Source organism: Molothrus aeneus, unplaced genomic scaffold (assembly GCF_037042795.1).
Source record: "Molothrus aeneus isolate 106 unplaced genomic scaffold, BPBGC_Maene_1.0 scaffold_35, whole genome shotgun sequence".
In the NCBI taxonomy this organism is placed as follows: Eukaryota; Metazoa; Chordata; class Aves; order Passeriformes; family Icteridae; genus Molothrus; species Molothrus aeneus.
In genome coordinates this window covers 2,009,136-2,026,876 of record NW_027099016.1, presented here as the reverse complement: position 1 = coordinate 2,026,876, position 17,741 = coordinate 2,009,136, and the positions used below count along the sequence as shown (strand labels likewise).

General features: G+C 53.8%; 1 protein-coding gene across 1 annotated transcript; it reads right to left on the bottom strand.

Moving 5' to 3' along the window:
- Positions 1–5,502: 5,502 nt before the first annotated feature.
- On the bottom strand, positions 5,503–17,637 carry LOC136570632 (serine/threonine-protein kinase PAK 3-like). The gene is made up of 12 exons (XM_066571079.1): positions 17,572–17,637; positions 17,130–17,226; positions 14,111–14,791; positions 13,856–13,919; positions 12,977–13,025; positions 11,894–12,003; positions 11,020–11,137; positions 10,527–10,626; positions 9,912–10,108; positions 8,867–9,004; positions 5,785–5,918; positions 5,503–5,734 (listed from the first exon to the last, which is right to left on the bottom strand). The coding sequence occupies exons 1-12, from the start codon at positions 17,635–17,637 to the stop codon at positions 5,503–5,505; spliced, it is 1,986 nt and encodes a 661-aa protein (XP_066427176.1).
- Between the last annotated feature and the right edge of the window lie 104 nt (positions 17,638–17,741).

The window sequence follows — 17,741 nt, the reverse complement described above, 5'->3', positions numbered from 1 at the left end:
AGGCTATAGAAGGTAAAAAAGTGACAGAGTTAGATGAAGGGATTGCTCTATTTCCGTTAAGAGAGGTTCCCATGGCAGGGATGCGCTGCCCTGCCCCGCGGGAGCCACCAGCGCCCCTGCCGGCCGTGCCCGGAACTGCACCCAAGGGGAAAGCGCCGCAGCCGAAAGGCCGGGACTGGCTCCGGGCTCTGTTTGTTGTCACTGCCGGAGCTGGTGTCGTTTGTTTGCTTTATTTACACACTGGAAAAGAACTGGTATTCCTATTCCCATATCTTTGCCTGAGAGACTCTATTTCACTAGCCTAAAACTTAAGAGGGAGGGGGTTTGCATTCTCCATTCCAAGAGAGGCTTTTTCTGCCTTCCCAAGCAGACACCTGTCTTGTAAAGCAAGACAAAAACCCACAGGCACTGAGGGGGGCTGCAGGAGGGGCAGAAGAAGGCCCTGCAGCACTTGGGCACAAAGGCCCAGCAGGTGAATGCAAGAAGGGAGCAGTAAAAGGCCAAGCTGAAGGCAAAGGCCAGGGCAGAGCCCCTACAGCCCCTGAGGGATCAGCCCCAGGGCCCAAGGGGGCCCCAGCACCCAGGGCACGGGCTCGGCCACAAGCACCCGGCAGAGGCATTGCCCTCCTCGGCAGGGGACAGCCCACCCAAACAGCCCCTGGCAAGGAATCAGGGCTCCAGCTGCAGGGCACAAGGACACTGCAAGCAGAGACAGCAGCACCCGCAGGACCAGCAAGTCCACCCCTTGATGGACATGGATTGGCAGGGCTGTCACAGCTCCCATCACACCAGGGACCCTCCACACTGGAGCACTTGAGAACATTCAGCTCGGTCTGCATTGAGAGGAGGCCTCTCCTGATGGACACAGGGGCCTCTCAATCCACTCTGAATCTTAGACCTAAGGGGGAAAAATGCCAAAAATGTCTTTGATTATTCATGGCATAAGTGGGAAAGATGTATGGTTTTATTCAACCACTATTAGTAGATCTGGGAGATGGATTGGAAATGCATGAAGTTTTATTTGCTCCTAATTGTTATAATGATTTACTGGGAAGGGATTTGATCGCTAAACTCGGAACGCAAATTAATATTTTAAAAGGTGATACAGAGGCCAGTTCTGTTGTACCTCTGTGTCAAATGTCTGGCCAGGCCTATGCTGAAGTGAACCCTGAAGTGTGGGCAGCCCCAGGGAAATAGGGAAGATCAGATATGGAGCCTCTCCAAAGTACTCTGAAGCAACCAGGACAAGTGGTGTCTAAAAGCAACAGCCTGTTCCAGGGGAGGGAAGGAAGGGGAATCAGACAAAGCGCAGGTCACCGCCCCATGCTCAGCTCAACCCAAGGAGCTCTGGGTGCTTGTAAGAGCCTGGCACTGAAATGCCCTGGGCAGGAAGGCTTCAGTATCTTCTGCTGACACCATGGCACCTAACAAGGGGGCAAAAGCAATTCTGACTGCTTCAGCAAGCACTGGATCAGAGATCAAGGTATATTCTCCCACAGGAAGCTGGGCTGGCACAGAGCCTGCCCTGGCACTTTGCTGTTGCCAACACCCAGCCAGGACATCGGCTCCTGCCTAAGGAGTGCAAAGCAGCACCACTGGTGGCCAAGGGGCCCATGCCAAGTGTCCCTGAGGCCAGAAACAGCCGCCAGCACAGCTGAACACGGGGGGACCCCTCAGCCTGGCCTCAGGGGCTCTGAAGCCCCAGAGATTTGCACTTCCCGCCTGCAGCAGGACCATGGGAGCCGCCACTGAGCCTGCCCTGAAGGCAACGCAGCAGCAGCCAGGGCTCCACAGCGGGCCAAGCCCCTGGGCCTGCCCACAGATCCTCTGCTCAAACCCTCGGGAATCCTGGCCACCCTCCTCTGGCACCTCCAGCCACTGGGGCCAAGCCTTGCTGCCACTGCTGCAGCTTCAGCGCTGGCTGGGCCTGCACTGCCACAGCTGCTGGGGAGCACCACGGCACAATTCCACTCTGGGGCTCACTCACACCCACACTCTGGGCTGACTGCGACTGCATTGCTGCAAAATGTACCCATTTTGGTTCTTTTAAATCTTCTTTCTCTGCTCAGAATGGTTTCTCTACTCAAGGGTCTGCCTTTGGGAAAGAAATTTTAAAGGTTTTATTTAAGGGCTGTTACACCACTCAACAGAGATGAGTTCAACATCTCCACAGACTGGGAATAGCCCAAAAGACACCCACAGAGATAACGACCAGCAACAAAACATCAACGCCCTGCAGCAAACAGCAACCAACAGCTACCCCAGACACTGCCCCCGGCACAGCTGGAGACACCTGGTCTGGAAAAGGCTGAGAAGGAAATCCAGGAGTGTGGACCGAATTCACATCAGAGGGGAAGAAATCCGGGTCCAACAGGAAACCAAATACTAAAAACTTACACAACTTGGAAGCAATGAACATTAAATCAGTGGATTTAGATTGGTTCAGACTACATAAAGTTTAGGAAAAATAGAGTAAAACTCACGTGTCATGGAATGATTTTCTCTGCACAGCCAGGCTATTTGTGAATGAAATTATTTCTGTTGCACATCCTGGCCAGAAACAAGTAATGCCTTGACTCTCTAACACTAAAGGATTCTTGGAGAGTTTTTGTTTTCCCTGCAGTTTCAGTGACAAAATTACAACATGGGAAAATTTTTTCGTAATTTTTTATATTGTCAGGTAGGTTTGGGACAGAAGTGTGAGAATCAATTTTTGCTCTGGGTTTTTCCATGTCCGCCTTTATGTTGCATTTTGCAAAATTGAACAGCTTTAACTGTAACACTTTTAACTCGTAAATAGTTGATACTTTTTTTAAAAAAAAGCAGATTCTGGGGGGGCCACATGTGACTCACCAGATGGCTGCCCTGGAAGAGAAGCTTCATTCCAGGCAGCCTGCAGAGGAGCTTTAGAAATGCAAATGACCACTGCTGGGCAAAGCCTGGACAATGTACCTGGGTCTCTTGCCTGGGGCAGGAGTTGGGCTGATTCCCTCTGCCCTCACCCCAAGCTCTGCCTGCTTGCGCTGATGGAATTTGCACAGCTCAAGGCAGAGCCCAGGGTGAGGATATCTGACCCTGCAACAGAAACGGGTGAAGCTGCAAAGGGAAACAGCAAATGGAGAATGTTGGGAAAACTTCACTATAAATAAATGGGGGGAATCATCTCTCTGCCCACTCCAACATGTGCTGTCACTGGCTGTGTTATATAGGGTGTATTAGAGCACTGAAATGTTCTTGCTACCACAAGTTCAGGGAAATCAGTTGGGAATCCAAGTATTTGATGATTAAATTAGAGAAAAGCATCAATTGATGCAGCCCTGGCTGGACAGAGCAGCTAAAAATGGAGAAAAGATGAACGGCCACCAGAACAAATCCTACAACACCATGCACCAGCCCCTGGGAACCCAAACCAATTCATGTCAGGAGCCACAGAACCCATTTCTCATTTCAATGGCATCATTAGATTACAAGCTGCCCTGGGAATAACCAACCAGACAGCTCCAGCTCCTGACCTTCCTGCTGAGCAATCCCTTAAATGAGGAACACAACACTTAACCATGGGATGGGATCAGATCATCTGTTAGCAGAAAAAGGAGGAGTTTGTAGAAAATAAAATTACTCAAACTGGTCTTGGCAAATAGATGACAAAGGAAAAGTGCTGAAAAAGATAACAAAATAAACAAGAAAGCAGCTCATGTTCTGGCCCAAAAGTGCAAAGAATGGGAATGGGACATTTTTGTGGCTCCCTGGCAGACCATGGGTTAACGATGGTGATGTGATGTGCAGGATCCTCTGATGTGCTACAGCAACTCTCATCTTTTTACCATGCTCCACACCTTGAGAGTGCAGCACATTCAGCAGCTGAGCGAGGGGATGCAGGTGGCAGCCAGGCCTCCTGATCCAGAAACGGCTACAGAAGGACAGGGAATGAGGGCACTGAGAATAATCCCAAAACCAAAGAAGACTCAGTAAGAAAAAACCGAGTCAATGAGTGAGTCTGCCGGAGATAGGGCCAGGGACTTGTAGATAAGGAAGTAACAGGAGAAACCATCAGTTTCAGAAAATGTTAGAAATTGACACGGAAAGCTCCTCAAAGTCCCGCTAAATTCCTGAACTTCCAGAAGAACAAAGACTTAACAGAGCCGTGAATATCGGCTGCTCTACAAAAGTGGGGGTGCACATTAACGAGGACATGCAGTTGGCGGATCGGGAGGTCTGAATCTTCCAAGTACCTCAGCCAGTGGGCAAAGGGAGAGGGAGAATCGGCCAGGAAAATGAAGATAAAAAGGAGGCTGCGAACTACAACAATGGCAGAGAGCGCATGGCAAATGCCCCACGGCCTCTCCCTCTGCTCAGCAATAAAGTCACTTGTACAGGACTCCTCTGTCTCCTCTGGGCACAGAAACCTCCGGCCACGTCAATTTCCCCGCACAGCCCCGGGCACGGGGCAGCCGCCTCTGTCCCAGCCACAGGAACCGGGCCGAGCCAGCGCTGCACCGGCAGCGGCTCCTGCCGAGGCAGCGGCCGCAAGGAGACCGCGGGCAGCCGCTCCCGCAGCGCCCTCACGCCAGCGGCAACACGCGCCGGACACGGCACAACGAACCCGCCTGAGCCCCCTGCCGCCCCCGAGGCCCGCAGCGAGCCCCGAGCCCCCGCACAACCCAGCGCGCCTCCCACCTGCGCTGCGGCCGCCTCCCACCCGCGCTGCGGCCGCCTCCCACCTGCCCCCTGCCGCCGCTCCCGGGCCCGCACAGACGCTCCGCCAATGGCGCCGCTGCCGAGCCACGGCCGCCCTCAGGCCGCCACCGGGGCCCTGCTCCGCCCCGATCCCACCAATCAGCGCGCCAGAACCACGACTGACGGCACCGTCGCCCAATCGCAGCCAGGGGCGGGCTCTGCACACGGCACAGCCTCGCCCCGCGCTCTCAGAGTCCCCCGGGCTGCGTGAGGGCAGAGCTGGAGATGAGGAACAGCCCTGGAACGGGCCCGGGCCCGAGGGGATTGAGCTGAAAACACAAACAAACTTCTCCGCGCCTCCCGCCACGGCTTTCCCGGCACTGCGGCTTCTGTGGCTCCGGCTCCGCGGAAAGCCCTGGAGCCACACTTCTCCTACCCCTAAATAGGAGCATCAGTGCATCGCTTTGATTTCTCCCAAAAAGGGAAAACCGCCCCAAACCCCTGTGGATGAGTGGGCGAGGGGAGAGATTTCTGACAGAAAACTAAAAACTCAGAGGAGGAAAATGAGATGTAAGTGAAGAGCCTTAAATCCAGCCTTCCCCCACGGCTCCCTCCTTCCAGCTGCACCTCCTACCCCGGCAGTGCCGGAGACAGGGAATGGGGCCGTGCTCACTTCATGCCCCGGGGCTTCTCCCTCTGCTCAGGGACAGGAGTCGTTCCCCTGCTGCACCCTGGGCTCTCTCCCACCGGAGACTTCTCCAGGAACTTCTCCAAGCTGAGTCCATCCCACGGGGCACAGCCCCCCTCCAAGTGCTGCAGCGTGGGTCACTGTGCCCCGGGGTCAGTCCTGCCAGGACAGGCTGCTCCAGCGGGGCCCCTCTGGCCACGGGGGCACAGCCTCCTCTCAGGCATCCCCGTGCTCCAGCGTGGCTGCTCCGGGGGCTGCAGGGGGATCTCTGCATCCCCATGGATCTGCAGGGGGATCTCTGCAGCCCCATGGATCTGCAGGGGGATCTCTGCATCTGGCACCGCCGTTTTTGGAGGCACCAGGAATAGGCTGAACTCTGCCTGAAGCTCTTCTCACATTCCCCACACCCTTCCCAGCACAGGGAAGCTTTTACCTCCTCACAGCTCCCCAGGCTGGGTTTGCAGCCCCTCCTCGTGTGGGATCTCTGGGGCTTTTCCTCCCCATTGGATTCCTGCGCCGTGGAGCTGTTCCAAATGGCCTCTTCCACGAGGTTCTGTGGCAGGGATTTGTTCTCCCTGGTCTCTGTCCACAGCTCAGTGCGTGAGGGAGGAAGGACAAGGAGAGGAAGAGACAGGGAGAAGGGAAAAGGAAAAGGCAGGAAGAGAGGAAGGAACGAGAAGGAACAAGGGAGGAAGGAGATGGGAAAGGAACGTGGATGGATGAAGGACAGAATGAGGAGAGGAAGGAGGGCAGAGAAGGAGAAGATGGGATTTGCCTCCATGCCAGAGGGAAGGGGAAGGAGATCCCCCCAGTCCATCCCTGGCAGGATGGCGTTGGCAGTGAGGCTGTCCTGCAGCGATGCTGGGCTGGGAGATGGAGCAGCAGGGAGGGGAAAGGGGCAGTGATTCCTCCTGCCCTGCCTGGCTGTCCCAGTCTGGAGCGTCCTGGCACTGCCGAGGCCCTTGGAGCGTCCGGCACTCAGGAGCCCGGAGCTCACGGCTGCTTTATAAAGCTGACAAAGTCGGCAGGATGGGTCTGGGTATGATCTCAGCAAACTGGGTTTATTGGTACAGGAACAGGGGACAGAGCTGAACAGGGTCCAGGCACAAAGACAGGGTGCCAGCTGAGGGCACAGGGGGTTTTTATATGGGGTAGTGAGGGTGGAGCTGAGGGTCAGGGCCCAATGGATATAGGGGAAAATGGGGCAAAGGAGGGGTTAAGGGTCAGGACAGCTAATAGGGAAACAGGGGCAGAGGAATGCAGTAAACTGGGCGAATGAAGGGACAGAGAGGGAGAACATTCTAGGGACTAAGCAAAGATGGGTAATAGGGGGTGAATTTGGGTAATTAGGCCAATGGGCCAATGGGGTAACATAACTTTCCAAAAGTCAGCATGTACCAGCAAAGATCTATAGGAGAAGCAAGCTTGTCACCATAACCTTGAAATCTATTCTTCTTATTAGGGACCAGTCCTCCACGGGTGGGAGATTGAGACTCCCATGGGCCTCCACACCAGTGCCTCCTTCTCCTCCATCCAGACAAAGTTTAGGATTGACAAATCCTGGCTTTGGGGGAAGAACAAGGGGGTGAGTACCTTGGGTTTTGTGAGAAATGACCCTCACTCTTTAGAATTTTTGAAAGTTTAATAAGGAATAATAAGGGACAAATCAGTAACACTGCTGGGTGTTGGCAATGGCCAGAGGCACACCGGTTAACCACAGCAACTCTTCTTGTCTAGTTTCTCCATTGTATTCTTCAAATACATATTCATAATGATTATACATATTCAAACTTTTCCTGGAACTCGTTTACATGTTCCAGGAATTCTTTAGGTTGGTTTGACCCCCAACTCGCCTTTTTAGAGCACGTGCAGGAATCATGGATTGCTGTTTTGAGGGTTGAGTGTCACTGCCTCACAAGGGCCCTGTTCTGTGGTTTCAGCAGGTGACAGTTATTGACAGTGGAAGGGTCAGTGGCAGGGGCCTCATCACATCCCTTCCTTAGATGTTATCTGACCATGCAGAGGCTTTTAGCTATTTCCACAAGTACTTTAAACCAACATTAGCTATTTCACAAATATCTCTGAGTTGTTATTGTCAGTTAGTTACAAAAATAAAAGCATTAGTTATTATTTCACAATTACAGCTACTTCTACAAAAGTTAACATTCTAATGCACAACACATGGCATCCACTTTAATATTTTGCAAAAGCCAAAACTATAATGTATGTTTTTCACACTGTCCTCAAACTGAAATGTCATCCATAAATGATGTTCTGAGGATATGAGCTACACAGGGGCCAGGGCATTGGCCACAAAAAGCTGACAAATTGTACTATAGCAAAAGCAGTTAAAAGTGATTACAAACTGTACTATATCAAACTCGTTGTGATTAAGAATATTTTGCAGAAGTCAATACATAATAGCAAAAGCCAACACTACCTAGTTATTTATAACAAACCCAGGGCAGGTTTTTCCCTTGCATGGAGCACCTGGGCCTTCCCCAGGCCCCTTCTGCCCTCCTGCAGAGCCGGTGGCATTTTCCAGCACACACAGTTTGTAACCAAGAGCCGGGTGCAGCCGAGAAGGCTCCAAGCGCCTCCTTCCAGGCTGACTCTGCAGGTGCCGAGGCTGCTCTGGGCTCTGCCAGGGCTCTGCTGGGGCTCAGCTCTGGGCCAGGCTGGGCCCGCTCTCCCCTCACATTGCTCCGGGCAGCTGAGTCACGGCGGGAGAAGGAAGGGACACGTCAGGGGAGTTGAGGTTTAAGAGCGTTTTTATTCATAAAACTGCCATAACAAACAGGCTTCTCTAACTACCATAACTAACTAGCAGTGCTAACTACCCTAACTAACTGCCAGTGCTAACTACCATGACTAACTAGCAATGCTAACTACCCTAACTAACTGCCAGTGCTAACTACCATGACTAACTAATTGTCCTAACTACTGTAAGAAGAAGCTGTCCTCAAGTGCTTCATCTGCTCTGCTGCTCCCTCAGTTGCTTTGCTGCAGTGATCAGAGGGGTCAGGCTGGAGAGAGGCTTGGCTGATGATAAAAACGGGTGCTGTCCAAAGGATAAAAAGGAAAGAAATTAACTGTTACTTTCCAGAGTCAAGTTCCTGTTGCAACAGGACAAAGGGAAATGGTTTGAAACTCAGGAGAGGGAAGCAGGCTCAGATTAGATCTAAGGAAGAATTTTTTAACCAGGAGAGTGGGGAAACACTGACAGAAGGTGCCCAGAGATGTGGGAGGTGCCTCCTGCCTGGAAACATCCAAGCTCAGGTCAGGCAGGGCTCTGAGCCCCCTGAGCTGCTTGAAGATGTCCCTGCTCGCTGTGGGGCACCAGGTCCAGATGAGCTCGAAAGGAGCCTGCCAGGCCACAGCAGGCGAGGATTCTGCTCGCTCTGCGCGTGGAACGCAGCGAGACTGGAGACTATCGGAGGGGGCCCCACAAGAAAACCCCTCCCTGGCGCTGCTGCTTCCCCTGCAGCCCTTGGCTCTCACCTGCAGCAGCTCCTGGGCAGCCCAGCGCCGCTCCTCGTCCGGCTCCAGGCTGCACTCGAGGAAGTCCCGCAGCAGAGCCGACAGGCGCCGGGGCTCCTGCAGCTGCGGGGTCCCGTTCTGCCGGATCAGAGCGCGAGCCTGCAGGGAAAGCAAACTCAGCGCTCTGCCAGCTCCCTTCACACCCACACGGGCTCACATCCACCCCGGGGCCTCAGCCCCAGCGCCAGGGGCACTTTCCTCCCTGCCAGAGATGCTGCTCAGAGCTCATTTTGCTATGCCAAGCAAAAAACCCAAACCCTGCGGCTGCCACAGCCACTGCAACATCCAAATGATCTCGCCTTGAGAGCCAGTTTCATTGGCTGGCTTTGTTAGTAGGAACCTCCATCAGAAATAGCACATTTTGCTTTTCCAAATATGGACACCAGCTTTAAAAGCCATTTTCCAGATTCAGTGTGGTCTGCTTGTGTTATTTCAGAGGATTCTTCCATCAAGTGCATCTCTGCAGTGCCACTGACACTCAAGTAAATGCATTCCTGATGCCCCATCCCAGAAACTGCCAGGCAAGAAACAGGAGGTTTGTGATGCTGAAAGCTCAGGCTTGGTGACACAGAAAAAGTAGCTTGGACTAGGAAAGAAATATGTTAAACGATGGGGATGTTCAACAATCATCTTCATGTTTTCAACAAGTTTTCCAGTGAGAAGAATCAGGGGAGATCATCTTGCAAAACCTCTTTTAGAAACTCCTGCAGAAAACTTGTTGGGTTTGGGGCTGGGATTTGGGGATGGTGTGGGGTTTTCTTGCGAGGTAACATTAGAGCTGATGCACTTGCTTCACATTTTCAGGTCATCCTCACAGCCAGAAGAGCTGTAACAACGAAAAGCCCAAAGCAAATTGTTGCTGGGGACTGCAGAATATTCTTCTGTGTGGAGGCACAAGTCCTCTGGGAATTCCCTTCCCATGTGCAGAAACCTCCAGCTGCTGCTCCCAGTGCAGGGTCCCCCTGTGCTCGCAGCCTCTGCAGCCCCTGGAGAATTTGCCTCTTACCATGGCCGCCGTTTCCCTGAAGTAAGGAGGTTCTCCTTCCACCATCTCGATGGTCACAATGCCGAAGGACCAGATGTCCACCTTGGGGCCATAAGGAGATCTGGTCACAACTTCTGGGGCCATCCAGTGAGCAGTGCCCACCATGGAGCTGCGCTGGTCCTGCTCAGGGCTGAGCTGAGCGCAGAGGCCAAAATCAGCTGAGGACAGAAACAAACCCTGTCAAAGACAGCTGGAATGAGGAAACCAAGCACAAAGATTCCCCACGCTCAGTCTGAGAATGCAGTAGTGAAGTCAGCTGGAAAAGCCCTCAGGGCTGTAGCCAAGGAAGGATGGAACTGGGCCCTTCAAGAAACCCTCAGCTTTCCTGCAGTGGCTTTTACTGATTCCCTTGGAGCTTTAGATTCCCACTGCTGCCCCTCTGGAAGGGCCATGGCCAGAGCAAAGGCACTGCTGGCCCCCTGCTCCTCTCCTGAGCTCTCTGCTGGGGCAGCCGCTCTCAGCTGGCAGCAGGGGCCGGGCAGTGCCCCCAGCAGCCCTTGTGGGGCTCTGGCCCTCCCTGGGAAGCAGCCCCAGCCCCGCAGCCCGGGAGCGCCGTGCCTGGCCAGGAACACCCACCCAGCCTGACAGAGCCGTCCATGCCCAGGAGGATGTTGGAGCTCTTCAGATCCCTGTGGATCACCTGGTTGGAATGGAGAAAATCCAGGCCCTGCAGACACTGAGAGAGAACAAGAAACACGAGGGCAAAAATCAAGGGCCGGAATATATCACACCAGAAAGGACAGCTCAGAATTCTGCCAGCAGCAGCTTTGCTGTGACAGGCCAGGAGTGCAGTGCACACAAGCTCCAGACAAACAGCTCAAGGCAAAGCTGAGAACAGCAAATCAAATCCAAACCAGACAGAGAGTACCACAACAGCAGGAGAGAGAACAAGAACAGAGTAGAAGTGCAGTGATACTGGCAGGCCGTTCACTGCAGAGGCTCTTTCTTCTCCAGCTCATAAAAACAACTCAGAAACAAAGCCCTGAGCATGGAGCCACTCCTGTTCTCACGCCCTGTTTGGAAGGACCATCGTGTCCCAGCCATGGGAGTGACAAGCAGGATCCCTCACCTCCCGACTGACAGCTGCCATCTCTCCTTCAGCCATGCGTGTCTGTCTGACAACGTCCCGCAAAGTTCCTCCATCCATGTATTCCATCACCAGCCAGAGATCTCCATCCACAAGGAAGCTGGAAGAGGAAAACAATGGCATGGAGATGAAAGTGCAGAGCTCAATTCCCCCATGGAAAAGCCTGGAGGGGAGTTTTGTTTCCAGGTCACTTGTCAGTGAGGACAGAATCAGATGGAGAGACATTCCTGCCAGGCTGCCCAGCCCTTGGAATCTGCACAGTCTAAAGGGGAAGGAGACACCTGTGAGAAAGGAGAGGCCTTAGATGGCAAGCAGGTGAAAAATGCAGTTTAGCAACAGCCCAGATCAATATGGAATCACAACCCTTGGCCCCAGCTGGTTCAGCTTCTGAACTCATCAGTTCCACCATTCCCTCCAGAACAAGGCAACACAACTGCCAGGGTTATCCAGGGCAGGAGGCCGTGCAGCACTTGGGACAAAAGCAGTCAGAAAACCTTTCAGAAAGTCCCTTCAGAAACAGGCAAGGCCAGTGAAAAATGGGAAATGAGGCATTTCTGGAAACAAGAACTTGGTCTTCCTGGCATCTGTAGCAATGGAAAAGGGCTGGGAAGAAGAAGCCAAGGGAAATAATTTCTGCTGTGGTTTATCAGCACTTGCTGAGAGACACAGCAAACGGGGTCAACTTGAAGGAAAAACCAAAGCAAAGCAACAAAAGCACGTGGAGGGAGTGAACTGCCAGGCTGTTGGTTTGGGAAGATGTGGCTGGGTCAGGCATTTTCAAAACAGGCTACAGACTCCAGATGCCAGGAAAGGTTAACGCAGGGCCCGGGCTCGGGATCAGAGCTGAATCACTCACCTGTCCAAAGAGTTGACAATGTTGGGGTTCTTCTTGTCCTTTAGGAGCAGGATCTCATTCACAGCTCGTTCCCTGTTCTGCCCTCTGAGACTCATTTTCTTGATGGCCACCTGAAGGGACATTGCAGCCTTTAACTGGAGGAGTCTGTGGCAGGAGGCCACAGCAAACACAGAGCGAGTCTTTTTGGAGCAATGGAGCCAGGCTGTGCCAAACTGCCTTGGGATGGACACCAGAGCTCAGCAAGGGCCATTCCCACAGCCCATTGCTCTGCCAGCTGGGGGCTGCTTACAGGACACATGGCCAGGGACATTTGGCCTTGCAAGCTCTGCAGAAATGGCCTCAACACTCCTACTATTATTATTCAAACCCATTTTGCAAGCAGGAAGTAATTCTGGTTCTGTGAAAACAGAGCAAAACAGCCAGGAACCCCTTAGCAATTCTATGGGATTTGGTCATGATTTCAGATCCAGCTGCTCTGTTTGGGATTGCACAACAAAGCAGACATGCACACCCATTGCTCAGGTGATCCCTGTCACAGGCTGTCACTGACACCAGACCCAAACACAACTGCAGGATTAGGAGAGAGCTTTGCTCTGGACATCCATCTTCTCATTTCTCTCCCTCTCTCTGTGAACAGCTGAAGTAGGACTAAAACCCCAAACTGAGCCCAAGCAGGATCTCTCCCTAATTAGGCCTTGAGGTAGCCTTTGAAAATGAAAGGCAGGATGGACATAATAGTGTTATAGTTTAGCTAAGAATAGCTAAATAATGTTCCTATCTGAGGCTGGGATGAAGATAAATTGGGCCTCAGTCTCCAGCAGCTGATGCATTCACACTTTTAGATATGAAGGCCAAGCCAGCGTGTCCTGCTCTGACAGACACCGCTGCCCTCCTTGCATTCCTTTGGCGCTTCAGAAGGACCAAGTCTGTCCCAGCTGTGCTCTGCAGGCTGACACTGCTCTGCCTTCAGAGGAGCAGCCTGGGCAGGAAAGCTCTGCTGGCCCCCAAAGCTGCAGCCACAGCTCCCAGCAGAGGGGAAAGCCCTGGAGAGCTGCCAGGCGTGCTGGGCGTGTTGGCACTGACCTCTCCTCCAGTGGCCCTGTCGAGTCCTTTATAAACGGCTCCGAAAGCCCTGGAGACAAAACAGCAGAGAAGAAAGAAGCAGCGCTTTAGGCCCTGGCAGGGAAAGCCAGCCCAGACAGGAGATCTCTGCTGCCTGCAGCGTTCACAAACACCTGGGTGCATCGACCCTTCCAACAACAGCACAGCAGCCACCAGCCCTCTGCCATGCAAGGTGTGCAGGAGAAAACTGAGACCCAACACAAAGGAATTGGGCTGGAGAAAATCCCAATGTCCACCCTGAATTGCTTTAGTTCAAAACCTGAGGTGAGAAATGGGTGTCTAAAGACCTGGAAAAGAATGCATTTCATCCTTTTCCATTTCCTGCCTAAGACCTGCAGGTTCCACAAGGGCCCTGCCATCAGGCAGGTGATGCTTTTTCCCCCCAAGTGCATCAGCTCTGTGTCTGTTACTGAATGGATGGGGTCTGCTACCTGTGCTAGAATAGAGCACTTATTAGTTCATCTCTGGTTTCTGTTTCTAAACTATTAAATTGATAATCCTGACCAGTGGATATTTTTTGAAGGAAAATATTTGAAAGAAATCTTCTTGAGAACTGTTTTCTGACAGTCACCACATGGTGAGTTGCTCTTTTAGGCAATCCAGTTCCAGGGACAGAAGATCTTCCAGGTCCTGCTCCTTGCTGCAGGCAGGACACTGCCAGCCTCAGGGGCCTTTGACGGCGCCTTCTGACCACAGTTATCAATTCTGATCAGGACTGAGAGACAGCAGGATGGTAGCCCAGTGTCCGAAGGTGTTTGGAGCTCTCCTGACTTCTCACTTGATCCTGCACCAGCACAACACCCGGCCCTGCTTGTGCAGCAGCAGCTGCCGTGCACTTACCCTTGGCCAATCTGCTCCACTTCCAGGTATTTCTCGGCAGGCTCCTCCTCGCTCACGGTGTTCCCTGAAAGAAACCACGTGGAAGACGCTCCCTCCCAGAGTGAGACCCTGCCTTGCAGCAGAGCCACAACCAGCCCCACTCCCTGGGGCCGTGAGCCCCTTGGTGTCAGCTGGGGAAGGACAATCAATGGCTCGGTGACATTCAGCTGCAGAGCAACACTGGGTGCAGCTGATGCCCAGACACACACACAGCACCTGCTCGGGCACCCAGGAACAGAGCAGACGTACTCAGCTGCATCAGGCACCACTCCCCTCTCCCCTCTGGCTGCCCGGCTGTGCTGCTGTCAGAATGTTCAGCCCAGGATCCCACAGCGGAGGGAGGTTCATTGTCCTCTTCCCAAGCAGAGGGAGCTTCTCCATCCTCTCCCCAAAATGCTGCAGCTTCTCCATCCTCTTCCCAAAATGCTGCAGCTTCTCCATCCTCATCCCAAAACGCTGCAGGTTCGCCATCCTCTTTCCAAGCCAGGGGATGTTTGCTGTCCACTTCCCATGCTGGGGGATGTTCACTCTCCTCTTCCCAAGCCACAGGATGTCCTCCATCCTCATCCCACACTGGGAGATGTCCATTGTCCTCATCCCACTCCGTGGGAGCTTGGCCACTCTGGTCCCACACCAGGGGACATCCACCGTCCTCGTCCCAGGCCGGGAGATGTCCCCTGTCCTTGTCCCACCCCGCGGGAGCCTCGCCGTTGCATTCCCACCCCGCGGGATGTTCACCCTCGTCTCCCAGGGCAGCGGGAAGTTCACTGTCATCTCCCGGCACTGAGGGAAGTTCACCATCGTCCCCCAGAGCAGCGGGAAGCTCACTGCTGTCTTCCTCCTTGTTGACCTCCTCTTCGGAAGCAGAGGGAGCCCCAGGAGGTGCTGGTGCTGCTTCTGTGCCCTGTGGACAGACGGCAGCGTGAGGGACGGGAAGTTCTATCTCAGTTATCACCTTATTTATCCTCAGCTGCACATCCAGCTGCACTAAGCAGAAATGGGGTTTGGAGCTGTTCCAACTAACAATGGGCTAAAGTCGACATTGCCACTTATTGTTGGGAATTCCATATTCCACCATGGCTAAAGCCAGCAAGCAATCCTCTGCCTGCAAAACCAGACCTGCAGCTCTTCAAAAGCTCTTCAGCAGAAAACGAGAAAACTGATGGGAATTCCTTTGCTGCTGCTGCTGCTGCCGCAAAGACACTGACAGGAACTTTCCTTCAGCCTCCCAGGCTGGCCCTTGACTGCCACATGCAGAGCTCACAACTTGCTGCACAATTCCAAACACCAAAGGTTCCTTTCCCACTCACCGAAGGAGGAGCTGCTCGGAATCCAGACAGGAGGTGCCCTGCAATGGGAGAGGGAACATGAACCAGATGCTGTTAGGAGAAAAACTGCCAGTGCTGGGGAATGCCACGGAGCAAGGCAACCCCAGGAGAGCATTTTGCTTTCACTGCATCCCTCCAGGAGCCACAGTCCCTTCCCACAGCAAGCAAGAGAACAAGCACAAAACACTGGGCTGGGTCAGTTCTTGGCTGGAGCAGCAAAGGGAGGCAGTTCCAGGCTCTGCTGGCACAGACTCCCTGCTTGAGGGAACAGAACCCCCCAGGGCTCATTGCAGATGCTGTGCACGCCCCGCTGGCTGCAGACACCCCCTTTTTCAGCTGCAGCTGCTGGCAGGAGCTCTCCCAAAGCAATGGTGTCTTCATGGCCATTTGGTTCCAAAGTCAACTCAGCTCCAGAGGAAGAACAGAAAGCACACAGCAAGCCCAAAGCCACAGATGCTGCACTGAGGGAAAACCTCGACTTACGTGCCAAGTGGGTTAAAAAATACCCCGAATAAGCCACAGAGTACAGAGTGCAAACTGCAGCAGCCACGTGCTGGATCATTTTGGCTGCGCTGCACACGCCTGCAGCCTGTAGCCCTGCAAGCACAGAAGGACAGGGCTGGGCTGGCTGCTGAGAATGCCTCGGGCAGGAGGATCCTCTGGCAGCGAGCCCAGAGCCACTCTGGGCACTGAGGCCTCCGTGTCCCACAGCAACGGGAACACCACGGCGACGTGGCGCTGTTCCTGTGACATCCCAGCAGCAGCTCACGCAGAAACCGCCTGGAAGGTTCTCCTGTGTCACAAAGGAGCACAAAGAACCCTCCCAGGGCACAGCCCATGGCCCAAAGGATGCAAGAGGAACTCGGAAAATGCAGCAAACAAGGACACCCCATAGCCCAGCCTGAACACTGAGGAGAACAAGGACGGCTCCAAAGCAAAGGAAACGTGACCTTTAGTCATTGATACTTCTGACTAAAAGCAGCAAGCCTTGTTCCATCTGGGATCTTTGTTCTAGTTCTAAAAACAAGCAAGGTTCTCCACTCTAAATACACAGAAGGCAGGAACTGGGGACGAGGTGGGATTAGGAAGGAGGAGGAGGAGGAGGGAGAGAGGAAAAGGGGGAGCAGGAAGAGGAGGAGCAGGAGCAGGAACAGCAGGAACAGGAGGTTCCAGTGCCCCCTGTGGCCGCAGCCACGGGACCATCGCCCCCACCTCGTCCTGCAGCTCAGTGGGGAGGGGGAGCTCGTCCCAAATCTATCCAGGAGTCCCTGAGAGGGTTTTTTATTGGGGGGTATTTGGAACTTGTAGATTGTGGAATTGACCCCAAATATCATCTGGTGTCTCTGGGAGGTTTTGTTTTCTCTGTGTGTGTAGGTTTGGATCTTGCAGGAGCCCAAAGCTGAGCCCCTTGGGGGGATCTTTGGGGGCCCACGTGGCCATTGCCCAGTATGGGCAGGGGAGGACATTGCTCCTGGGGACCCCTGGGAGAGCAGAGGAGGGGAACCCCTGGGACTCCCAGAGTGGGGAGAGCAGAGAGGGGCAATCCCAGAGCTGGGGGACCCCGGCAGAATGGAAAGGGGGGGAGCCTGGAGAGGAGGGACCCCTGGGATCCCTGGGATCTCAAAGTAGAGCATCAGGGGAGAAGGGCCCCCATGGACCCCCAAAAGGCCCTGGATCATCCCTGAGCAGTATGCCAGAGAATGGAGAATCCCTGGAACCATTGGACCCCCATGATCCTAAGGAAAGGAAACCTCTGGAACCCCAAAAGTGGAGAGATCAGCAATAGGGAACTTCTGGGAGAGTTTTTTGGGACTGAATCTTGACATTGTGGGGATTTTCATGGACACAAGACTCCTGCTGACTTCTAGAGATGGACCTGGCCAGGAGGAGCCTCTACTCCAAGGCGCTCCCACCTTGGTTTCCCCCAAACCAGGATCTGTCATTCCCAAGCTGTGGCCAGATGGAGGAGGAGGAAAAGCCCCAGAGATTCCGCCCGAGGAGGGGCTGCAAACCCAGCCCAGGGAGCTGCAGGGAGGAAAGAGCCCCCCTGAGCCAGGAAGGCGGCCGGAGATCCAGCCGGAGCTCAGAGCTGGTGGAGAAGCCTCGTGGCAGGGAGAAGCCCCACAAATGCTTGGAATGTGGGAAGGGTTTCAGCTACAGCTCCACCCTGATGGAACACCTGAACATCCACACTGGGGAGAGGCCCTGGGAGTGTGGGGAATGTGGGAAGAGCTTCAGTGGGACCTCCGACCTCAGCAAGCACCACAAGATCCACACTGGGGAATGGCCCTGTATGAGTGCTTGGAATGTCAGAGGAGCTTCAGGTGGGATTCAGAGATGATCACTCACCAGCACTTCCACACCCTGCGAGTGTCCCGAGTGTGGGAAGAGCTTTGTGCGCTGCTCCAGCTCCATCCCCCATGGGAGGATCCGCGCTGGATGATCCCCAGTGACCCCCGTTGGGCAGAGCCCTGGTGACCCCTGTTCTGGGTGATCCCCGTTTGGTGGGGGGAAGGTGT